At 53.2% G+C, this 25,070-nt stretch overlaps 1 protein-coding gene across 1 annotated transcript in view; it reads right to left on the bottom strand.

Annotated features, from left to right (window-relative positions):
- TMEM104 (transmembrane protein 104) overlaps window positions 1-25,070 on the bottom strand; it is a 55,454-nt gene that overhangs the window by 19,455 nt on the left and 10,929 nt on the right. The window contains exons 5-8 of the mRNA XM_012662327.1: window positions 24,710-24,806; window positions 24,021-24,101; window positions 20,391-20,490; window positions 19,879-19,987 (exon numbers count right to left, since the gene is read on the bottom strand). Of these exons, the coding sequence (XP_012517781.1) occupies window positions 19,879-19,987; window positions 20,391-20,490; window positions 24,021-24,101; window positions 24,710-24,806 (387 nt within the window). The remainder of the gene's footprint in view (window positions 1-19,878; window positions 19,988-20,390; window positions 20,491-24,020; window positions 24,102-24,709; window positions 24,807-25,070) is intronic.

Here is a 25,070-nt window from a genome sequence, read left to right as displayed (position 1 = left end):
TTTTCTCTTTCCTTTTTGAAAAAGGAGAAATAAAAAGCCAAGAGACAGCCTATCCTCTTGGGTCTTCCAGTCTAGCCCATATGACATTATAAATTAGCTGGCTCCTGAGCAATTTTCCAACCCCCAAATGCCATTGATCAGTTCAAACTCAGTCTCTGCTCAAGGACTCTTGTAGCCCAACTCATCATGGGAGGCAGGCACACCGGTCACCACAGCCAAGTGCGTTTCTTAAAAAAAAAAATTGGAACTGTGATTTCTAATGAAATCTTCAAACCAGTCACAGGAATGAAGTCCAAGACAGGCTCTGCGGGGTGCAAATGGGGCCTTCTGGATCCCTCTTTCTTTTCGGGTCACTGAGTGCAGATGCACATGAAGGCCCCAGCAGCCTTGCTGAGGTCTTGATGGAGACAGGGCAGCTCGCGTTCCCAAGGCACTGCGGCCATGCTTGGCCACGGCTCCTTCTGGAGTCCACAGCTCAACAGAGCCGCCTGTCCTCCCGTGTCCCCCATGCAGATTAAGTGCACTGTCCGCCTGAGCCAGTTGCTCAGGCTCCAAACTTCCAGCAATCCTTGACTCCTTCCTTACTCTGTACTAGGTTCATAAATTGCCACAAACTGGGTGGCTTCAAAGCACAGAAATTTATTCTCTCCCAGGCCAGAATCCAAAATCTGGCAGGCAAGGCTCCCAACAGTGCTAAGCACAGCGCCCCCCATGGGACGGAGCCCAATCCTACCCATGCGTCAAGGAGGGGGCCGTCAGGGAGGAGCTGTTTCTCCAGCGTGTCAGGAACAAGATCCCAGGACAGAGCAGGGAATAAAGACAGCTCGAATCTAAAGCCAGCCCTCGTCCGCTGGAGACAGGAAGGAAACGCACTTTTTATAATCAGTGATTCAAAGACGTGAGGAAGGGACCCAGCAGCCTCCTGGGGGCTCGCGTGGGCTGTGCTCAGGGATTCCCTGGACAGGATGTGGCTTTGCTGAGGACCCAGAAGTGTTGACATGAGGAGGCTGGCATCTGGGTACTGAAGGCTCAGTCACTAGGAGCCTCCACTTTCCTCTTGGAGCAGCTTAAACGGTCAGTTGCTCAGCTACGGAATGGGAGAAATGAATGCTGTGCTAGTTACGAGAGCAATTCTTTAAACCAAGAACTCTCCAATAGAGTTGCTGGGGCTGAGCTGTGTCCACACCCTGCCACTACCTTCTCCAGTTCCGGCCCCACAACGCACAGTGCTTATGGAGGGCTCCAACACAACCACTCCTGTTTCACATACAGAATGAGTCCAGGACGAGCTACGTATTCGTCCGTTGTTTAACTGCACAACACAGGAACGTGTAAAACAGTCTGATCCCTATTTCCCTGTCCCCAAATTTCTCTGCATATTTAGCCGGTCAGAGAAACAAAATGAAATTTTAAATTTGGTGCTAATCCTAATTTAACTCCCAAGTTTAAGAGGCTGCAGGATCTCTGGGTCCCGCCTCTGCCTGTGTGTCTGTCGTAGCCAATCCTAACCCCGCCATCTTCCCAGCTACTGGTCCTTTTAAGCACCCCCATCCTATCAAAGCTGGCGCCCAGCGCTGCAGACCCCTCTGCTCTCTACAAAATGCTACACACAATGGTTTCATTTCATTCTTACGCCTACCTGTGAGGACACCGGGGCAGGTGATGATGCTCTCATCTTGCTGATGAGGAAAGTGGGGGGACAGGAGAGGTTCAGTGACAGAGCAGGAAAGTGGCAGGGGGAGAATGGAAGCCTCCCGATCTGTCCCTCTTTTCGCTGTACCCCTGCATACCGCATCCATCTGGTGTTAGGATGTTCCTCCTCTGACACCTGCTGTCCCCATCTCAAGCTACTTCTCATCCTTGTGCCTTGACTCCCCTGATTCCTCCTGGTGGCAGAAAACTTCCCTCTGTGACCTTCCTTATTCCTACCACCTTCAAAGCCCTGCTCAAGTGCCAATCTCCTCTGCAAGTTATTCTAATCCTCCCTGGGGGCTCTTGACTGAATTGCCAAACACACAGTCGATACAATCTGACTTAATACTCGTAGGCTCTGAGCTGCTCCTTTTTCTTTGGTTGCCGTTTTTGTCCCCAGTAGAGTATAAGCACTTTGAGGGCAAGGACCGCATCTTGTTTGTCCCAGCACCTAGGAAGGGCTCCGCACACGTGAGATGCTCAGTGTTTACAGAATATAATGAATTTGGTGGGGGAGGTGCCTGGTAGAAGGGTGTCACCCCAGAGTGGGGGAGAGGCAACTCCAGTCCTGCTGACCTGCCTTGTACACTTCTTCCATCCCTCCTGCCAGGGACAGCACCTGACCTGGCAAAGCAAACAGCATACAGCATGCCAAAGTATACCTGCTCTACCTGAAAACAGTGCACTATGTCGGGGGAAAAAACTCTTCCCAACACAGTTGAGAAATCAACATGCTTTGATTCTAAGAAGATCAAATCAAATCAAAACAGCATTGCTCTGAGTTTACCCACTGGGTTCAGTGAGAATGATATTCACCCCTCCACGAGCGAAAAAGAGCACATCTGAGAACAGCCCGGGGCACTTGGCTCCCTGCCAATGCAGCATTGCCAGGACTCCCACAAAGGAAGGGGGTTGGACCCTGGTGGGCTGTGGACCACTCTGAATCCACATGGCCCCTGGAAGGGGTGATGTCTAAGAAGAAACCCAAAGTGAAGGACCTGAAGGTCTTTGAAGGAGCAATTCTTTCCCCGTCCACTTTCTGGAAACAGTGGCTTCACAGTTCTCTGACAGTCCACACTGGCCACCCACCAGAACTCTTACAAAACAAAACTAAATTCCAAGATCCTGTCTGTCATTGTCTTTGCCCTTGCTAGGAGGAAATGGAATGAACTGCAGCTTCTAACTGGAACTCAGACTTTGATGACATTCCACAACATTCATAGTTCGATCTCAGTCCCCTGGGAAAAGGGGAAGGAAGATAGAGGGGCTACCTTTCCTGGAGGAAGGGGAGGACAGGGGGAATGAAGTGCTCAAGTGAGGTCCACGACACAGGACATGTGTCCTGAGAACCTTCTGAGCAACTCCATGCCAAAACCAACCCATGGGACAAAGAGCGACATACCAGTTACCTTCTACAAGTGACGGTGAGGAAATACCCGAGAAGAGAAGCAGTCAGCTGACTGTTGATCCCCCAGGGGCGGGTCCTCCTAGCCCTGCCTCCTGCCTGAGACAGGGGCAGCGTCCCATGGGACAAATGCCAAATGGTGGAGAAAGGCAGCAGTGGAGGCAGCACAAGTCTGGCGGTCCTTCATCCCTGGGGTCACAAGGCCTGGAACTGAAGGTGGTAACACTTCACCGAGCTGGCTCCCAGGGTCACCAGTGAGGCAGTGGGCTGGTTGCTCACCAGGTGGGCAGTTCTCTAAGATCCTGCTTGTTTGAAAAATAAGGGTTTTTTTGTTTGTTTCTTTGTTTGTGTTTAGCTCCTACAATGTAGCGAGATGGAGCTTCTAGGAGCCAAGAATTCAGTCATCAGCAGCTGTTTCTTCCCTCCACTGTCACTACTGGAGTTTCAATGACATGGAAGGCCAGCAGACTCGCTTGGAGCCATCTTGCTCCAGGGCTGGGGGGTGATGAGGATTTCTTTGTTAATTTAGCAGGGTTGACAAAGGCACCCCTCACATGGCAGCAAGGTTGAATGGGACTACCCTAAACACACAGGCATCTATGGGGGCTGATGATGGAGAACTTGGGCTTGAAGCGCACAAGCCTCTGGGGAGCTGGTTCGGGCAGAGATGGGAACACACTGGCCGCACGGCTGAGCTCTCAGGCCTGATCCTGGAGGTCCTGTTGAGTGATGAAGGAAACAAATGTGCAGACCACAGGGCTGTTCTTAGGGGGCGCTAGGGGTTAAGAGTTAATTGGGGTTAATGGCAACTCAACATGTACCCATCCCTAAATGGGAACTGAACCTTCAGCACGTCCTTGAAGTACAGTGAAGAAATGTTCGAGGATGCTATTTTTATTTCTCAAGTGGCTGTGAACATTTTGGTTTGGGAGTTTTTATTTTCCCAACTTAAATTACAGTATCCGGGGATTCATCCACAGAAAGGAGGTGAGTTCTGAGGCGGCGTGGGACAAGGCAAGCACCACAGGCTGTGGGGTCACATGGACAGGGCAGGGATTTGCTTCCTGATGTTGTCCCTGCTAACTGTGAGACCCTGGCGAGTCACAGAACTTCTCGAAGAACATTGCATGCGCACAGAGGACATTCAACAGACATTAGCTCTGGCTTTCTGACCTCAGCAAGTGTCAGCACACCCCAAGTTACCACACCCCGTTCGGCCTCCAAACATCCAGGTAGGAGAATACAGCACCACTGACGCCAAGCAAGGACCTCCCTCCAAAGAATAAGTCAATGCTATTCTTTTTTCTTTTTTGAGACAGAGTCTCACTGTGTTGCCCGGGCTAGAGTGCCGTGGTGTCATCCTAGCTCACAGCAACCTCAAACTCCTCGGCTCTAGCGATCCTCCTGCCTCAGCCTCCCGAGTAGCTGGGACTACAGGCATGCGCCACCATGCCCAGCTAATTTTTTTCTATATATTTTTAGTTGTCCAATTAATTTCTTTCTAATTTTAGTAGAGACGGGGTCTCGCTCTTGCTCAGGCTGGTCTGGAACTCCTGAGCTCAAACAATTCGCCCGCCTCGGCCTCCCAGAGTGCTAGGATTACAGGCATGAGCCACCGCGCCCGGCCTGTCAACGCTATTCTTATTTGACTTCCGTTACCGCCACCCAAGTTCAACAGTGGTTCACACACTCCTTAGGAGAGTTCAAGTTGTTCCCGACCAAACGCCAAGGATCAGTCCCCACACAGAAGGTGACTGCCAGAGGAAGAACAGGGGCCATGTCGAAAACCATGTCAGCAGCACGTGTGCACCAAATCCAGCCAATCGCCGGCATAGCCTGTTTGCCAGAACTCTGTGATGGGAGGCACCATGCCATCTAGAGGAGGTCGCCTGACTCTGCAGAAGGACCGCACTTTCACAGGGAACTGTGCAAGGATGAGCTTTCAGAAATGTCCTCCTGCAGGGCAGAAGATGAGTGCGCCCTTCCTGAAGACCAGCCCAGGGGTGGGCTGACCCTGCGACCGTAAGGAGTCTTGTCGTGGGAGAGGGGACTTGTGCCAGGCAGGCTGCTGGGCTCTAGACACCAACTCAGATGGGATGCCAATCCTTCCCCTGCTGACCCTCACATACTGTTAACCTGGTGCAGAATGAGTGATGAGGAGAGGAGGCCAGGCTGCCTCCTCCTGTGCACCTCCCCACTCTGCAGCAGTGCTCGGCGTCTGCACAACACTGGCCGGGATGCGCGGCTTGAACAAGGTATCACGGTTCACTGTCCCTTGTTCCCCCTGACCTTCCCACACCCCTCGCCTAGAACTCCTGGGAGATGCTTGCTGGATGGACTGAAAGACTGAGAGATTCAGGTGATAAGTGAAGATAAAATGGGCAGCTGATGCCTAGATTATTTTAAAGCGTGCACTTACTGAGCATCAGAGGTCAATTCTGACTTGCTACCTCCCCACATCCTTCACGGGGAAATCACATCTGCTCATGCCAAGCCATTCAGCCCCATCCTGAATGAGTGGAGAGACGCCGGATCTGCAGCTCTTGTCAAGGCAAGTCTGTGCTGGGGAGAGGATGCTGGGCCTCCAAGCAGAGGCAATAATGAGCCCAAAGTAAAGATCCCGGCAGGGAGTTCTGAAGCTCTAAAGCCACTGAGCTGCAGAACAGAGAAAGAAACCAAGTCCACCAGCTGGAGTTCAACAAACAGGAGCTGGTCAGAAGGAAAGATGTGTCTCTCCTCCCAGTTAACTGAGATGGGGATAGGCTCTGGGCACCTTCTTGGCACACTCGGTGCGCATGCAGACCGGCCAATGAGAGGGAGCCTGAGCACCCTTTGCTAAGACACTGGTGAAAACGTTACTCAACTGACACCAGGGAGCCTGGAAAGATGGTTTCTGGGAGAAGCCAAAGGACGGGTGGCTGCTCTCTCTTATGTGATGCGTGGGACCTGTGGGGCTGGGGCCCCTGAATGGCCCCTGTACACCGACAGCCTTAGCTATTGTAGGCTCAGAATGCCACCTCCTGGGATGCAAATCCAGTTGTTTGAGGCTAGGAAGGGGCGGCATGGAAGAAAAGGCGAGAGAGCCTCCTGCGCAGAGCTGCCGTGCCCCAGGCTGCACGGGGCAGGACGAGAGCGCCCTGGACACATCTGTGCCAGCTCCGAGAAGGGACGGGAGAGCTGAGCAGCATGGGAGGGCAGAGGCCAGGACAGTCCAGGGCCACTGGGGCACCGCTCAGCAAGTCCTGAGGGGCCCCGGGGATGCCGCCCTGCCTGCCTGGGGTTGGCCCTGTCAGCAAGGAGCCAAGGCAGTTCTTGGGTCTCCTCCTGTCACTCCCCAAGCACACTGACTGAAAAGCCACCTCCGAGTGTTTGACATCCCCAGGTCCTTTCCTCAAACCTCTGCTTCCCCCTTTTCAAGGCAACTGGAAACAGATCTAAGAAAAACCCACATAACTTCCTTTTCTGAACCACCCACTTCCTTCTCCCAACACCCGGTACCCCTACTTAGATGAGATGCTGAACTCCTTACAGACCTGAGGTTTAACCTATCTTTATGGGAACTCTGGGAGGAAAAAAAAAATGAGCGCGTCTTCTAACCCCTAGATGGTGAAAAAGAAAGGTCAGGAAACTCACCCCAAACTTCTCTTATCAAGCAGAGTGTTGCTCACTAGGGGCCTGTGGGTGGGAGAAGAGGCCACCTGGGAGGGGTCTCGATGTCACTGCCCACTGGAGGCCTCCTGCCACACTGGGTGGACGGCCTGATCGTGCGCCACCGGGAAACTGCCCACGCCCTGCGTCTGCTGCAGCGGGAGCCTGTGTCTGTCCAGAACACATGCCATGGCCCCCAGGCACCTGACTTCACCGTCACATCACAGTCCCTCCCAGCCCCAGCCTTTGGAACCAGGACAAATGCCACACACCTGGCACAGGGGTTGAGTTATGAAGGGACACCGCTAGCAGGAAGGGAGAGCGCTGTCCTCACCCTTCTCCACCCAGAGCCTCCCCAACACTCTCCAAGCTTCCTGACACTCCCTCTCAGCCTGGTGTCACTACAGAAAAGGCTTTGCCCTGGGGGCAGGGAGGAAGGAGGCCCAGAGAACCCTCGGGAAGGTGGACCAGCACTGCTGAGCACCCGGACATGGCAGCATCGTCCATATGAGAGCTCTTCTTAGTCCGGACACCCCGTGCCTTGGTTATTTTCTCCACTTTAGGAACTGAGGTTGAGGGATTAAATAATTTGTCACAAATCTCACAACTACTTAGAAGCGGCGGGGATTAGCACCAGATATCTATCCAAAGCCCATTCCCTCTTTATAGCACCTAACTGCCTCCCTTGCTTACGCCCTAAAGAAAGGGTTGCCTCTTCCACCACCCCGAAGTGCCCCTCAAGGCCGGCTCCCTTGGGGAAGGGGGGCTGGGCTGGCCCAGTGGCCTCGCCCTCTCATTGGAGGACAAGCCTATGTGCCTGCGTGGTCTCTTTCTCAGCTGAAAGCCAGATGGTACCTGGTGGTGGGCAGAGTTCCAAGTATTTGGTGCCAGAGCTGCAACCCTTGTGGTTTGGGGGAGAAAAGATAAATATTGTAGAAAACCCACACAGTCATTCACTTAATGATTATAAGCCATCGGGGTTTACAAAGGACAGCCTGGCTCCTCATAGGCATGATGGAGAGAGATGGAGTCCTGCACCCAGGACTCCCGGTGAAAAGCCTGTGGGGTCTGACCTTGAGTTACCAGAGCTTTTCGGACAACGAGCAAGGAGCTGGGGTGGGCCTGGGGTGGGGCAAGGCTGTGGGAAGTGAGGGTTGATGGCATTGGTGGTGGTGGGGGGAGGATCTCTGCCTGGAGAAACACACCTGACTTTGGAGCTGACACCTATTCTAATACTTCACTGCTCGAGTTGCAGGTGCAAAGAGGAGGTGGCAGAGAGAGAGACGGTGGTGAGCCATCTGCAGTTTCATGGCATGCGGACAACTTCTAATTGCTCCCCTCTACTTCAGCCCCCCAAAGACGTGGTGCCTTGACCCTTGCTGAGGTTAAGAACCTGTCCCGGTGGTGATGACCAGCAGATGATCTGCCCCTTTGGGAAAGGAGGGGCCAGCTGTGCATGGAGTCTGTCTGGACACCAGCTGTGGGGAGTCCTGGCCGTCAGCAGGCCTGACGGCTGAAGGAGGATGTGTGTCGACACCCAGACACAGATCCAGCAGCAGTGCCCACCCACAAGAGATCTCTGTCATTCACACATTCAGGGAGCAACTTCTCTGCGGGAGGCGCCATGCCAGCTCTAGAAGTAAAGAAGAAGAAGGCATTGTCCATGCCCCGGAGGAGCTCACGATGAGGCCAAGTGACTGAATAATCATAGAGTCTGACAATGCCACAGCAGGGGGTGGGGAAAGAATAGGAGCGGCCCCCAGAAGGAGCTCAGAGGAAGGGACCCAAGCTCAGTGTGGAGTAAGGAACGCTCCTCTGACTCTGAAGCAAGGCAAAGGCCTGCTGAGGGTTTGGGGCTGTGAGAGCGCCTGGCACCTTTGGAGGACGCTGACCAGTGAGGGTGGGCGATGGAGAGAAGGCTCCGGAAGGACACTGGGGCAGACCACACCACACGAAGGACTTTAGACTTTGCTTCCTGGAGTGGAGCTTCTAGGGAGTTTTAAACAGGGGAATGGTAGTCAGGTTTACCTAAAATTAGGGCTGAAAGATTGAAATAACCAGAAACCGAAAATTTTCATGACCCTGGGGCAATCCCGCTGTGAGGTCCCAGGCCTGGACTCTGGGAAGGGGGCTGTGACAAGCAGTGCCCCGCATGGAGAAGTGCCCGCTGGGACTCCAAGGCTGTCCTCGTGCCACAGGACCAGGAGGGGACTCCTTGGCTCCAACCTGATGAGGTTTTAACTTTAATCCTTGGAACCAGGAGTGTGGGGTGGGGGAGTGGGAGAGCAGCGGGGCAGTCAGTGGGTGAAAACGTCTCCCAGGGAGCGCAGTGGGAGACAGGGAGCCATGTGCGCTGGTCTAGCATAGGCGCCAGAGAAATGCCCTGCGGCAAGAAGGAAACAGGGATCGTGGGGGAAAGCAGGGCTTTTCTAAAGGGCTCCAGAGGGGAGCAACAACCTCGCTCTCCCTAGCTCTCCTTGCCGGAGTTAACAGATGCAAAGACCAAAACTTCTCTGGGTACCCCGGGCTTGGTTTACTGGCTCTCACTTTTTAGCTATTGAAATCTCTCCACAAAACCAGCTCTTCGTCTCTTATTTGAGCTGGATGTCAAGGAACGGGGAGAAGATGGGTCATGGCATTATTTTCCCCCATGGACGTGCCTGGGAGGCTGGGCCTGGGTGAACCTGGGTTGAGTTATACCGTTACCTCATGTAAATGCGGAAGCCGGGCAACCACTGCAGGAGCCAGGTTAGGGGTCACCTCGGTCTTTACGGGTCCTAAGAACTAGAGGGCATGAGAGCAACAGGTGAGCTGTGTTGTGAGTGACAGAGGGAGGGGGACCCTCTGGGCCACTGTCCAGCCCCTCGGCTCTCTTGGGGAAAAGCACCCACACCCCCAACCACCTGATTCTGTCAGGAATGAAAGTGCTCGGATACATTTAGGGTGGTGACGCGTGTGCCCTGTGGGCCTTAGGACCTGCAGGCTGTTCACGTCTCCAGTAACCAGCTGCAATCCGACTGCTTTTGGTGCCCTCAATCCCCTGCCCCAGGAACAGGAGGATGCAGAGCCATCGCCCTGTGCTGCCTCACTGCCTGCTATTTGTGTGATGCTCACCAAGAGGTGCCAGGTGATCACTTGAGATGCTCTCGGCATCTTCCCTTTCCCGTTCCTCGCTCTCTGAGCAGGAAGAGTGAGGGCAATGGGAATGCTCCATGCCGGGCCAGAGGGAGGGAGAGGAGGAAGTCAGGTGTCCAGAACATGGGAGCCCTGCTGAGGGCTGCACAGGCCGAGCTGGCTCCACCCCTTCCTTGCTGACGTCTGGCCTTGAAATAGACTGGGAACTGAGTAACCTTGGAGGCGGGGATGGAAGGGAGACAGCACATCAAGCCAGTTGATTAATGAGCCCTGTCCAATTGGGTAAAAGAAATTACACCAACAACCCCCCAGCTTCCTCCATAGGGGGCTGCACACTGTGGGTTCTGGAGCCCCCAGCCAGCAGCTTCAGAGGAAGCTACAGAGGAAACCTACAGCATCATCTACCAGGAACACGGGAGGTACCTGTTGGCCTCAAGTAACACAGCAGCCCCTGGCAAATGGGTATCACAGAGCCCTTTTGCTCTTATGGATACTGGGAATCTGAAAACGGCCTGACCAGAGAGGGGTACAACTGCTCCCCGTCCACCCAAAGTACCTTAGATGCTGACCCCAGGATGCTGTGCACCAGGCTGGGGACCTGGGGCTGGTCTGGCCACTCCTCTTTCCCTGGAAGAGGCAGGCACAGGAAGCTCCTGCCTGCTGCCCCCATGGTGGTGCCTCGGGAAGCAGTCCTGTAAGACAGACCCCAGCGGGGCTCTTCGTGGAAGACTGGATGCTGCCAAGACCATTTTCCACTGTGAGAGGGCCATGGATGGCAGGAATTCTCAAAGGGAGAGCACACAGAATCATCCTCAGAATCAGAAGGAAATACAGACTCCTGAGCCTCATGACCTTAGAATCCACTACACTAGGTCTAGCTCAGGACTCAGAAATCTGTATTTTTAATAAGGGGCCTGAAGGCATTCTTATGCCAGTGGTCCAGGAACCAGACTTTGAGAAACACAGTTGAGGTTCTTATTCCTGATCTAGTGGAAGGGACCAGCTGAGAAGTCGTCCTAGAGGCTGTTTACCTGTTTCTCAGGTGAAGCATAGCTTCTTGGCAGCTGTGAGGGGGAAGGCGTCAGAAATGTTTGGACATTCCAGCGCGGAGGGGCTGTCCAGCCTTGGTGCTGACCTGACACTCAATGCTGGGCCCTGCCTTCTCTTCCCATCAAGGTTTTCAGGGAACGTCTCAATCTGTGGCTCAGGAGTTCTTGCCACAGTCAAACTAAACACGCCCTGTGGTGGTCTGTGACCCTTCCTTCTAGAGTCACACTCACAAATGGCATCTGCTCAACAACCCCCTTGGCAGTACCCCTCTTCGCACTGGAGGCTCATTAAAACGAATCTTGGCCTTCTCCCCACTAATGCACAAGACATCCCGAGCTCATGCTAATCAATTCGATGTCATCATTAATACACACTGTAATTGTTTAGCTCTGGGTAACATCCATCACACCGAGTTCCACACATCCCCCTGCTGGCTGCAAACCCTATGGAGTTCTGTGGCTCTTCTTTCTCTTCAGGGCCAGGGTGCACTGGAGAACATGCACACAGCTACTTCTTCTCTGCACACAGGTGTTGCTTTTGAGCCAGTGTGCAGGGCCAGTGCCGCTGGCTGGGACACCGGCCACGCAGAGGAGCTCAGTTATTACTTTAGAGTGAGTGCTTTATTTAATTAAACAATTACTGCCAGGGCCCTGGGGCGCTATTTAGAAAGACACTAGCTTCTGTTTATAATATGGACCCTGTAACAGAGAGCAAGCATCGTTCGGGGAGTAGCACAGCCTCAGAAAGCTCAGCAGGGCTGCCACAAATGCCATGGCTTGATCTATGGGATGGAAGGAGCAGGCAGACACAGAGCAGGAGAAGAAAAATAGTCTGGCATATATAGTTTTCATTCTAGTTAGCATAAAATATTTAAGAACACTCCATATTACTCTAAAACTACTGGGGGGTTGCTGGATTCCATAGACCATGTTTTTTTTCCCCTTTGGTACTTTTGGTGAAATGAAACCAAAAAAAAAAAAAAAGTGTGTTTGTGGAGACCTGAAATCAACAACCAGGGCATATGCTTAAAAATATAAAGTTATTTTTAGTTCTTTGCCCAGAAATGGGAGCTTTGGAAGCAGAGGGGGCTGCAAAGCATGGAATGGCCAGGGCTCTTGAGTGCTGGGAGTCTGCCCAGGGCCCAACTTCTCGAGGGGAATGACTGGAGACGTGCACACGGGTCAGCGGCCAGGATCAGCCCAGGTGGCTTAGGAAGCCAGGCACACAGGGTTTTTTATCCCTGATTGTGTTACCCACAAACAAGGATGGCTCAAACCTCAAGCTCAGAGTCTGACTGGGGTCAGTGTGAAGCATGCATAAAAATGGTCCTGAAAAAGCTCAGTGCAGAAGGTCCCCAGCAGGGATGCACGCTCCCCACAGAGACCTATTTGGAAGCTTCCCAACCAAACCAGCCTGTTCATGAGTGGGGGCTGTGGGTATACACTTTACAAAGCTTTCCCAGCTCAGGAATGTTGGTGGGAGTTTGAGTGTGGGTGTGCCTGTTATTTCTCTTAGGTGGGCTGCTTACGATGACCACCCCAACCTCGCATCTGCCTGTTTCTCCGGCTACACGAACTGGGCTTTGGGTTTCTGCACCTTTGCATGTGAATACACAGATACCTCCCCTTACACAAGAGAAGGGCTTCTAAAGTTCTGTTTATAAATACTTAATTTTCACAGAATATCACTTTAAATGCACTAAGGAAACTAAGTTCTTGAGGGAAGCCTGCAGGGAGTCCTGTAAAGTAGGGAATCACTTTGTAACAAGTAATTGTACCCACCCCCCCGCCGCTAGTTTGTTTTATACATTTGGATTTTCACATAATAGGGTTTCTAAGAGTTGACTATGCCGGGTGCGTGGGTGGACGAGGTTATGGCACACAGATCATCTTCCGCCTCAGCCCACTTCCTGGGTGAACTGAGGAAGGGGCGGACAGACTATAGGATGAGCAGCCAGTAAGTTAAACGGCCACCTCCCACTAGGCCGGCAGGAAAGCTGGCTTGCTTTGGGCAAGTGGTATTTGCAAAGCTCTATTTGTTACTTTCTAGACAACAGAGACGGAGGTAGAGAAATGTGGTTCGGGATGAGCAACCCAAATCCGAAAATCCAAAATCCGAAACTCTCTGAGCACCAACGTGATCCTCAACGGTGATGCTCGTTGGAGCATTTTGGAGTTTGGATTTTTGGATTTGGGATGCTCAACCGTAAGTATAATTCAAATATTCCAAAATCTGAAAAAAATCCGAAATCCTTCTGGTCCCAAGCACTTTGAGTAAGCGATACTCAACCTGCACATTCTACCAGGGCCAGAGAGATGCCCGAGCAGCCACAGCGTGAGGGGCCAGCAGCTCACTGGGCTCAAGACCTGGAGCACAAGATCCCTTTGCCCCCAGGACCCTGGCACAGGCCAAAAGGCAGCTTCCAAGGCTTGGGGGCGGGAGTAGTAGGGACCATTTCCTACTGCCCTGTGATCTAGGGTCCCATCATGTGGTGTCTGTTCTATGACCATGGAGGCAGCGGCACAGGGCACTAAGCATTGTCCTCTAAGCGGGTGTGTCAGGTATCCGCCAAGGCAGAGGCAGACCGTGGGGTGTGATGGATGGTGGGCTTAATGCTAGTCGACAGAACCCATGTCCCTGAGAGCAACATTAAAAATAAAAACAGCAATCCTCTTACTGAGCTGAAGCAAGAAGCCTGGGCCAAACGCCCAGAGGCACTGGGGGTGAGGGAGGGGGAGGCAGTCACAGGGTGGCTCAGGGAGGTGCCCCCAGGTGTCCACAGCAAGGTGAGGGGCTGGTCTGGGGCCCTGCTGGGAAGCAGCTGGGCAGGTACAGAGTGGACTGCAGGCCTTGATCGGACAGGAATAGCAGAGGTGTGTGATGGTTGGGGTGGTGGGGCCTCATGGAGTCGCTGGCCAGAAGTTGGCAAGATAAGCCCCAGTGCTAGAGTGAGTGACAGGTAACCTGAATTTCATTTAGAAAGGGCTGGGGTGGGGGGATGGAAAGCACACCAAAAGACAAGAAGCTGCTCCCAGTGTAAGATATATAGACAGCTCCCTAGGGGGAAAAAAAAAAAGGAAAAAAAGGAAAAAAGGAAGAAAAACACAGGCCTGTCCTATATTATTGATTTTCTTGAAAAAGAAAGAGACAAGCTAATCCTTTGAAGTCAGTCATTGCAATCCGAGCGCTCAGTGCTTGCAGTTAGAGTCCACTCAGTGCCAGGTCCCAGGTCCCGTGTGGGTCGCAGGCAGTACCTTTGTGGGCAGTGGGGGAGGACTATATTCTTCCTCGAGCCCTGACCTCACAGGGTGAATGCAGAGGGCTCAGCACGTGTGCAGACAAACTGGGCCCTGGGACGCTCGTCCTCCCAGAGGCTCATGACCACAATCTGACCCCCACCGAGTCCAGCCCCCGGGCATCTTTCCCCGGGTGAGTGGGGAGGAGAGGGTGAAAGGCCAAACAAACCCGACTTTTCTGGAGTCTCCAGAACTGAATGAGGAGGAGCTGACGAAAGGCCCGTTGGAGGTAGAAGAGAGAGCAGGAGGTCCCCACCCTATTAGGGAGGCACTTGGATGTCCCGGGCCCTGTAAGAAACACACTCCAGTCCCAGGCACCCAGGACCTCCCGATGCGTCCTGGTTCTCTGCTAGGCTGAGCCCCAGCTCACGTGAGCCAGACAAGAAGGTGGAGGTTGCCCAGAGAAGGAAACTCTGCCCGGGCCGCCTGTTTTCTGGGCTGAGGGTCTTGCTCTCTGTTTCCAGATGGGGCCAACCCGTTAGACTGCCCCCCAGAGACAGCTCCTTTATCCTGTCACAGCTCTTATCCGGCTCTCCCGGGGGGCCCGCCGTTCCTGCTAGCCATGCTTCATTCCCACCCAGGGTCCCGACGCTGCACACATCGGGGGTGGCATTCACCTGTATTCTATCAGAGCTGTGCTCTGGGGGCACCACTGCCACGGGAAACATCATCAGTGGCGCCCCTGGAGATGTGCCACAGTGTCCCTGAGAGTCTCCAAGTCCTGTGAACTCACTGCTGCTCCCAAAACTTGTTGCTTCACGTTAATTTTCCCTCCTCACTGGTCCTGAAGGCCTCTAGGCCACCTTGTGCCCCAGAATTGGTAAGAATAAATATTCAAGTGATGGCAGCGGTGACCCACTTATTAGCAGATGCCACAGCCCCAGGGCATGATGGCTGATGCTGAAAGAACAGACAGAGACCATGGCAGGGGAGGGAAATGTCCTTGGGAAGAGGCACTTAATTCCAACACTACTGGAGTGCCCAAGAAAAGTCGGCTTCACTATCCAGGAGTGAGTGGCAACAAGAGATAGCATGTCAATCAAGTTAACGACAGGCTGGAAGCGCAAACACAGATCACTCACCAGACACCACGCGCAGGCAGTGTCACCCCAGCCCTTTGCAAGTGTCAAGCTCCCAGGGCCGACAAACAGGCACTCCCTGCCCCCGCTGCGCACTGCGGTGGAGGCTGCCCTGCGAGCAGAGCCTGCAGAATGAGGCTCGGGCACGTAGAGCAAGTCTGTGTCACGGGGCAAGAGGACTGGGTCCAAAGAGGTGAGCTGCTGTCTGCTTCGGCTCTATGACCCTGGGGAAGCCACCATTTCTGAGTCTCAGTTTTCTCTGCTGTAAAATGGGATGACACCATGTATTTTACTGTGTGGCTGGGAGGCCTAAATCAGAAATGAAAGTTACTGGGAACACATTATACCGACACTACGATAACCTGGCTGAGGTAGGGAGGAGCATTCAAAGCTCGCGTGGCACCACCATGCAGGCTCATTACTCCCTTTTCCAACCCCTCCCAAAAAGGATACTTTCTCCTTGAGTGGTACTATTTTAGGAGGAGACCATTTGGTTGTGAAAAGGGACTGCGCACCGTTTCAAGTGTTGCAAACAGACAAAGGCCAGTGTTGCTATGTGAGACGGAGCCAAGATGGAAGCAGAAAATGTGGTCTCCTGGCAGAGTGAGAAACAGGGCTGTTGCTGAAGGCCTGCAAGGACCCTTCCAATGTCAACTCGAGCCTGAATCTCAGACTGACTTACTCTTTCAAAAAGAGATGCTGGCAGACAGAACTCCCCCTTCACCCCCACTTCTTCAAGGGGTGTCCAGGGGGAGCCTGGGAAGGACTCCCTCCACCCACACAGGGTGGCAGGCCATTGGCCAGGCACTTGCAGGCTGCATCTCTCTCAAAAGTCACCTGTGTCTCGGGGGTAGATCTCACAGCTCCTGTGTTCGAGGCAGGATGGCAAGCCAGGGTGACCTTGTCCCGTCCCAAGGCAGTCAACGAGGGGCCCCCTGCTCAACATGGCCAGTTTGCGGCTGGGTCTCCAGCCAGGATAAGCTCCGCTCTGCCATCTGCGCTCCCGGCTCTGCTCGGCCGGTGCCTGCTGGGCCGCCTGCAACCCAGCAGCATCTGTCCACCTGTAAGTGGCGGATGCCACTCACTCTTCCTAACGGTGAGAAGCTTTCAGCACTTGGGGAGTCCCCACTGTCCCCTCAGGGCTTCCCTCTGACATTCACCAGGGGGAGGGATAAGTCCTGGGCAAGGGCTAGGAGGCGCTTCAGGACTGAGGAAGTGCAAGAGTGTGGGGCAGTGTCCTTGACCCTGGGGAGAGCGACACAGGCCTGTGTCCCAGACACTTGGGACAGTCTGAGTCCCGGATGGAACTGATTCATACACAATCCTACCACTTCACCAGGCATCCCTGGCTCCTTTGCACTGTACCAGAAGGAATGAAATGCCAAATTCTGACTGCGTTCCCTACCAGAGTTGGAGGAACTCTGCAGAAAGAATCCAGAGATGCTCCCCAGCATGGACTCGAGGTTACCAGGCTCAAAGAGCTGGGGCATCTGACACTTTCCCATTTGGTTCTTCAAAGGAGCAGGAGGGAGGGGTGTTGGGGTCTGAGAATCCAAGGGCAGTTGAAAGCAGATGCTGAAGACAACCCTCACACGCCCTAATAACAGGGCCCAGGTCACCGGAGGCTCCAGCTGCAGCAGCCTGCTGGGACATCCCAGAGAGCCCATGGGAAGCAGCAAGTGACTCAGGGGACCCTCTGCCCCACAGCACCCTGCGCTGTGGCAACTCCAGGGAAGGAGAGGGAGAAACTGACTCATATCAGCTGCACTGGGAATCACAGTACGTGTATGGGGGTCGCAGGGTGAGAGGAGGGGAGAAGGAATTTTCCATTTGTTAAGGTCAAGGGCTTTAGGAAGTAACTGGTAGCTGCTGGTAGAGAAAGCTCCCTTCTTGTATGCAATCACAGTACTACACACAGGCCAGCCTCTGGGGACAGTTACTACACCAAATACTCCCATCGTGTGTGTGCATCTCAGAAGCGCTCCCGGGAAGAAACAGAAGAGCTCATTTCCAGAGGACTTCCTGAAAATTAGACCACAATATAAAAGCCTGCATCTTTATCCCCCAGAACACACTGTCCCAGAATAGCAATGAAGAAGTAAGTATCACCAGGCCCTTTTAAAAATGGGGCCGGGTAAGGGCATCATCCACGGGAAACAGAGACCATCTGTGAGCGGGGCAGGCAGGTGCTCTAGATCTGCACCCCCCATGTGCTCACTGCCTTGCCGACCGTTTTGAGTGAAGTCTGGCTGGCAGCAAAATCAGAAACTGCTGGTGGTGTGAGGCACAGTAGAGTCTTTAGAAGGGATGGACAATCTCCCGAACCTGAATGACTAGGGTGCAAGGGGAAAGGATGGCCCTCCTCCCTGGGGGCCAAAGAGGCCACCTGATAGCATCTAGCTCCCCTGACATTTATGAAGACAACAGGGACAAGCCCTACAGGGCAGTCTTGGGAGGGGAGGATGCCGTCATCACCGGCAAGAGGGTTTGAGACTGAGGGAGGAAACCCCCATCTTTGCTAACCCCTTCCAAACCACTGCAGAGTGCTGAAAGCACCATGTCCAGGGGCGGAAGGCTCTGCTGTTCTGCAGAACCTCAGACCCTGGGAGTCACGTGAGAAGCTATAACATAACTTCAGAGACAATATCAAGTCCCTATCCGCCTTGAATTCCTCCAAACTGGGTAAAAGAGCACGTGCAACCCAAAAGCTCCTTGAGCAAATGGAAGCCCCCAGCAGGGGACTGGGGTGTTGGGGAGGGAGTCACCGGCCCAGAGAGAACAGGCTCTGGTGGGGTAGCCCGGGTCCCTGCTCCTGTGCTGCAGCATTTGCAGGCTCTGGAGGCAATTAGCTCTGAGTTATAAGTGCAATATCTGGGCGATGAAGGCAGTAATTAATGCCCGTCTGCTTTCCTGAAGGCTTCCTTCTGTTCGGTCAGAGAGTTATTGAGATTCAGGAAGGGAGACTTCCATCATGTGGAAAGTTTATAAGAGTAAGTGCAGGAACAATTTAACAAGGCAAGAATAATGCTTCTAAATAATTTACCAGGCAAATGGCAGCAGCCAATATTCCTAGCGCTCGGTATCTATTTTGCTGGTGGGTAGGGGAAGTGTGCCAGGCGTGTCCACACAGACTCCGCAGCGCCGGAGCGGCTCTGCTCTGGCTGCTCTGCCCTGGACATACTCCCGTGTCTGTCAAGCCGCTCAGACCCCTTCCTCCATCCCCTCCCTCTGCCCACCCGCCTGGTGAGAGATCCAGATGGGGCCTTACACTTACTAATACCTTTGCTAATTTGATGAATCACGGTTTGTTGAAATGCTAAGAGGCTAACGAGGCTTCAGCTGTGCTGCTGGTGCCTCGCCTCTCCTGGCTGCCATGCCGGTTCCTTTGCTCACCCCAAGGCTGGGGAGGCAGGGCTGGGTACCAGGCAATTAACTTGCTACCCAATTCTCACTGGACCTACAATGGGGGAGTTGAGGATACAATTCTACTAAAAGGCAAATTTCTAGGCACAGCTGAATGTGCAAGAGAAGCAGCAGAGACCATGATCCAACTGCTCCAGAGATGCAGGGAGGAAAACCAATCTTGCCCACCGCCTAGGTACAAGGCTCCTTCAGTAGGTCTATAGGGTGGGACTGGGAAGGCAAAAAAACCCCAAAAACCATTCAGTGGCCCTTGGGGTCAACAAATCCAGACCCAAATAACACAGCTGGCAGGGCCCGTGGAAACCTTTGTGAGCATAGGGATGATTAAGCCCAGAGGCCAGCTCCCCAAAAAGCCTGGCTCTCTCCTGGCCCCTGACTCCCCCCAACAAATCAGCTAAGTGGCCACTTGTCAAACTGTGTCACCCAGTATACCCAAATCTGTATCAGGGCTGAGGAGGACCAAAAGGAAGCAGGGAATATTAACAGACACAGCAAAAGTTAGAGGAAAACATCCCCGAGTCCTGCCTCTGATTTGTATCTTATTATCTAAGACCCATCTGGCATACTATTCAGCCCCTCCCGCCAATGGCACAAAGCAATCAGAACAAGCCTGGAGATTCATCTTCTCTTGTCCACTGGGAGAAGGGAAGACAGGAAGATAGCGAGGCTGATCCTTCCCTGTCTGGAGAGCTTGTTTATGGGCAGGGTCACCTGCAAGATGGCTCAGGCCTTCCTGCCCAGTCAGGAGACCCCGCATCTAACCCTACGCACTTGGGCTGGCCAGGACTAAGGTGGAAGGAAATATGGGAAGTCTCTGGACACTGAGATCTGGCACTCTTAAAGAACTCTTAAAGAGTGCCCCTCAAAGCCTGAGCTAAGTTTACAACAGGTCATGGTCCTAGAGCTGGCAATGACCCCAATGCCAACTCCAAACCACGTGTGACTTTGAGGCCTGGTTGTCAGGACCCCCTGGGGCTAGAGTCTAAGTGACGTGATCCATTTCTGCCTGGGGCCAAGGCCCAAGTAATTAGCCAGATCCTGAAGGTGCACAGACTGTCCTCTCTGGGAAAAGGGTCTACCGGGAAGTAAGGCGGTTCAAATGTCCTCGGCCACCCAGGCTGGGCTGGGGAGCAGAGGTGGGAACACTCACCAGGTAGATGCGGTAGGCGTCCACTCGACGCAGGGGCCCCCAGCACCGGTCAGTGTCGTTGTATTTGGTGTCTGCCTCCACGCCGCAGGAGTCGTTGCCAATAGCACTGCTGATAGAGAGAATGATGACAGATCTGGGCTCGGTGTGGCCACCCCACTCAGCTGCCGGAGACAGAGTCGCTGCCTGCACAGCTGCGTTAGGGCCAACAATCTGACTTTTCAAACCATACTTCAGGACACATGTTTTAGGATGCACCCCACCTGTTCCTGTAGGACCATTTCCCAGTGACTCAGGAGCCCTCGTTGGGAACTCTAGCCATCTTCCCAATGGGGCAGGGAAGGGGACAGAGGCACAGCTGGCTGTGGTCTGTGTAGAGAAGGGCTTTGGGTGTCTACATTCCTTAGACACTACTAGACTCACTTGGTACCGTGCTTCTCCCCTGGATACTCTGCCCTGACTGGCCGAGGAAGCCAATCTGACTCCAGCCAGTGTGGGGGCAAAGGGATACTCACCAGGTCACCTGCATGAGGGAGAAGGGCACAGCTGCAGCATAGATGGCCAGGTCCCCATACAGGTAAATGATGATGCAGAAATAGAACAAGTTCACCCCCACTGAAAGGAACAAAGCCATCAGTCAGGGAGCCAGAAAGAGACGTCTGATTCTTTCTTTCTTTTTTTTTTTTGAGACAGAGTCTCACTGTGTTGCCCAGGCTAGAGTGCCATGGCATCAGCTTAGCTCACAGCAACCTCAAACTCCTGGGTTCAAGCGATCCTCCTGCCTCAGCCTCCCGAGTAACTGGGACTACAGGCATGCGCCACCATGCCCGGCTAATTTTTTCTATATATTTTTAGTTGGCCGATTAATTTCTTTCTATTTTTAGTAGAGACGGGGGTCTCGCTCTTGCTCAGGCTGGTTTTGAACTCCTGAGCTCAAACAATCCGCCCGCCTCGGCCTCCCAGAGAGCTAGGATTACAGGCGTGAGCCACCGCGCCCGGCCCTGATTCTTTCTTGATGACTAAATCTCTACCTCTTTCATAGCTTCTCCAAGTGGTTTACTGTCTACAAAAAGTGGGAAAACGACCCCAAAGTCCTATTTCTTGTTCTGGCTAGCTACATGGTGGTGCTGACAGGAGACACATCAGCTCATGGCTTTCACCTGAGAGGACTCAAAGAGGCTTGGAGGACCACAGGGATTTCAAATCCAGACAGGCACAAGGTGAGTGTATGGTGTGGCATGGTGTGGCCTGGCTAGGGAGGAACCAGAGGTGCCTTCACTCTCAGGATAGGCTGTGGGGTGAGGGGAAGAGAGCTGCCCTGAGTCAGGAGCCTGAACCTCAGAGTGCATCTGGGCCAGGGGCCCCCTCTGCAGCCAACACAGGGCTCTAAGACAAGAGATCACTATGGAAGAAATAAAGCAAGGAGAAGTTGATGGGAAAAGTTGATGGGAAATGGCCCTGCTCCCCAAAGCTGAAATCCAGAGGGTAAAAAGCCCTTGATTTCCAAAGACCAAGGGCCTCATTCTGAATCTGACTGATCACCAAACACCGGGTGGCCCAGGGTGGCCCAGTGTGCTGGGGAGGGATGGTGCTCAGGACAGCCTCCCTGCTTCTTGCAGGGAGCATCTGCAAGGGGCAGTGCTTGCTCCCTCTGCAGAGGCAGACGTTTGTCCCACCTCGCTCCAAAAGGAGCCTGATCTGGGAGTAGGGAACACAGGGCTCTAGTCCTAACTCTTACCACTTGTGTCATGACCCCAGAAAGACTCTGAACGTGTCCTATCCTGTACGGTGAGAAGAATCCCACCTGTGCTATGGTTCTAGCTATAAAGGTTGCGTGCAAAAGCTCTGAAAAAAGTGGCCGGGGCTCTATGACCTAAGAGTTACGGCCGCAGACAGCCAGTTTCAAATTCCTATGCAGACTGATTGCTTGAGTTTTTGATGTCACTGGTCTCAAGCTGCTGGCTTTTCTGAGAACATAAAGAAAAATGAAATGACAGTTGCCTTCTAATTCTAGTGGCTCAGAAGAGCCTGCAGGGTCTCCAGGGGAAAGCCTAGGGCATGTTACTCCTGTGCTGTGTGAGGTCAGCTCTGCTCCTAGGAGTCTGGGGCGGAAAGACTAGGAAAACATGATTCTCGAGAGGACCCAGGCACCCGCTTTTTGAACACACCAGTCAGCACATCAGATAGCCTTAATGTCCGAGAGCAGCGGCCCCTGGGGTCTGCCTGTCACTCCTGCCCCAGGCTGCAGGTATAGCCCATGCTCCGGCTTGCCTTTCTGCTCTGATGCCAATGCTCTCTGTGAGGAGGCAGTGTCCCCTTCCCACTCCCAACCATTCCTCCACCTGCCAATGGGCTCCAGTGTCAGCTCTTTTGCCATTAGCCCTCCCTGATCAATAAATTTCATTACTAGACACAAAAAGAGAGGCTCAATGAACTTCCTGAGAGGACACCGGTGGCTAGGCCCGATATTTCCAATGGCAAGAAATGAGCCAGGACCCTGAGGGAGCCTTCTGTGGAGGGTAGCAGCCCTGGCCAAGGTGAAGACGACACTCTGGGGCTTAGGAACAGAACAGAACAGTGGTTTCAACTAGGAGTGATTTTGCCACCCACCTCCTACTGGGAACATGTGGCAACGTGTGAGGACAATTTGGATTGTCATAACCAGGGGGCGCTCCCAGCAGCTAGTGGGCAGAGGCCAGGGATGCTATTCAGTGTCCTACAACGCACAGGACAGGCCCCACAACAAAGAATGATCTGATCAACAGCGGTGAGTTTGAGAAACTCTGGGGGAGAGAGAAGGAGGCTCCCTCTGTGCACAGGCTGCTCTCACATGAATTCGTTTGTTTTCTATTAGACTTGGGTAAATTAGGTGTCTAGTCCATGGGGAGGATAAAAAGACAAAACAAAATCACTGGTTCCTAGAATTCTGAAAGAAACTAGGGCAGGTTGCAGAACATGAAAATGAGAAAGGAGGTTTAAAAGGTATGTGTTCTCCCCCAATGTGCGTTTTATTTTAAAAGCTTGTATTTGGAAGGGGACTTTGTGTGGCTGCCAGGAGGAAACGCTTATGCTCCCTTAGGCTGGTGAGATGGGAGTGATAGAAATGGAACAAACGAAAGCACAGATGTGAGCTGAACACAACCATTTGGTTTCCACGAATTCTGAAAACCCTCTGTGAGGCCGGGCCAGTGGGGAAGGTGGGACCAGGCCCTCGGGCAACCTTGGCTGATAATCACGATATTCTGGACCGACAGTCACGTTGCACTGCTGATGACAAACTGAATGCTTAATGTCCTAAAAAGCAGTCAAGAAGATTCTAATTTCTACACCCCCCCCACCCCCGAAAGCACTAAGTTAAGTGCAGCCACATTCAAAACTGGAAAGAACCAGTAGGGACAGCCCACTTGGCAAACAGGGGCTTTAACAAAGGGGCAGAAAATCTTCTAAGATAGCTGCAAGGGGAAGGGTTTATTGAGAATGTGTCTGACTCTTAACAAAGAGGAAACCAACAGGTTCGGGCATTAAAAACTAAGCTCTTAAAGAGCTCATCTTCCAAAAGAACAAGATTTGCCATGGAGGTATAAGATGTCCCTGGAAGGTCCAACAACCCAACACCTGAGCTGAGTGGATCCCTTCAGGTTGCAGCCAAATCCCAGTAAGGGGCAGGTTCATGGCCAGACTCCAGGGCTCTCAGGGACCCACAGGGCAAGCCACGGGCTGGCTGTGGGCTCCCAGCGCCCTCTGCTGGCCACTGGGCAGACACACCCAGGTGTGCGTGTAACAGACCCCCATCACCATTAGAGGGGGTGTCCTGGACAGAGTGGGCCAGAAGGCAGCAAGGTCAGATGCAATCAGACAAGGGGCATGAAGCCGTCCACCAGCCTCCTTCGTTGGAAAGCTGCCTAGGATCCCTAACTCAGCTGGAGTAGCCACTTCTTTATTCTTGGTGCTGGTGGGCAGACAGGAGCCCAGGAAAACAACAGGCCTGCCACAAGGTGGCTTCTCAGGTGCTTTGGGGGCAGCTGACAATGTGCTCCTTCCACTGCCTAGTCGTCAAGGTGAAACCCTCATCACAAGGGCCCAGGTCTGCAGGGAAGTGCCAGCTCCTCCGTTTCCCCACACCCCACCCCAGAAAGCACTTCTACCTTTATTGAAGAACATGGAGGCCATTTGGCCCATTTCCACCCGGTCTGTGATTTCAAAGAGGTTGGGAGATCCACGTCTCTCTGCGGAGCCAAAAGAACAAGGAAGAGGAAGTGGTTCTTTTACTTGGAAGAGTTTTTGGAGGGTGCTGAGCTCACTGCATTCTCCAGACTAATGAAATCCCAAGCATCTCAAACTTGAGAAAACTTCTAATGTTTCTCGCTTGCAATAGTTGAAAATACTCTATATTTTTAAAGGGAATTTGGGGATGCTCCTTGTGGGGTGAGGAGCAAAGTGGGGGCTCTGAGCCTGGGCCCAGCCCGACCAGGGATGAGACAGCGAGGCAGGGGATGGGGTGGGAGGAAGAGGAGAAGCCGATGTGTTCTCAAGCTTCCAGGGGGTACCAGGCATGGAACTAGGCACTTAATCATTTCAGTAACAAGAGAATAAGGGGGAAACTGAGGCACAGAAGTCAAGGACCTCACCAAGCTGCAAACATTAGTAAGTGGCAGAGACAGCAGGGGCCAGGCCTGTGCTCTTTTTCGCTCTGCCACAGTGCCTACATAGGAAGTAACCCATAGGCGGGAAATGCCAGAGGACATCTGCGGGGAGACTCCCCAGGGCCCTCTCCTCAAAGGGTACCCTGTAGACCAAAGGGAAGTGTGAGCCAGCCCAGAATCCCAAGACTTACGCACAGACAGGATGGGCCGTTTCTCTGCCCGCTCGTAGCTGTCCGGGATGAGAACGTCACTGTCTGAGCCTGTGGAGGAGTCGTCTTCTTCCTCCTCCTGGGAGGTGGTGGGATGGATGAGGAGGAGAAGGAGGAAAAAACAAGGAAAAAGAAGGAGTATGTAACTCTACAGAAGACCCCTGGGACAACGGCGAACCCACTTCCTTTGTTCTTTCTTTCTAGAAGGTATCTGGATTAGGAGCTCTCAGTGCGTCTGTGCTGTCACATCAGAAGGTGAAGACATGCTCAGGAAGGAGTGGCAGCACAGCTCCTGGCTACGAAGGTTTAGAAGACTGAGCTAGCCCACGGTGGGGGTGTGAGG

Source organism: Propithecus coquereli, unplaced genomic scaffold (assembly GCF_000956105.1).
Source record: "Propithecus coquereli isolate 6110/MARCELLA unplaced genomic scaffold, Pcoq_1.0 Scaffold76, whole genome shotgun sequence".
NCBI lineage: Eukaryota > Metazoa > Chordata > Mammalia > Primates > Indriidae > Propithecus > Propithecus coquereli.
This window is presented reverse-complemented; position numbering and strand designations above follow the sequence as displayed.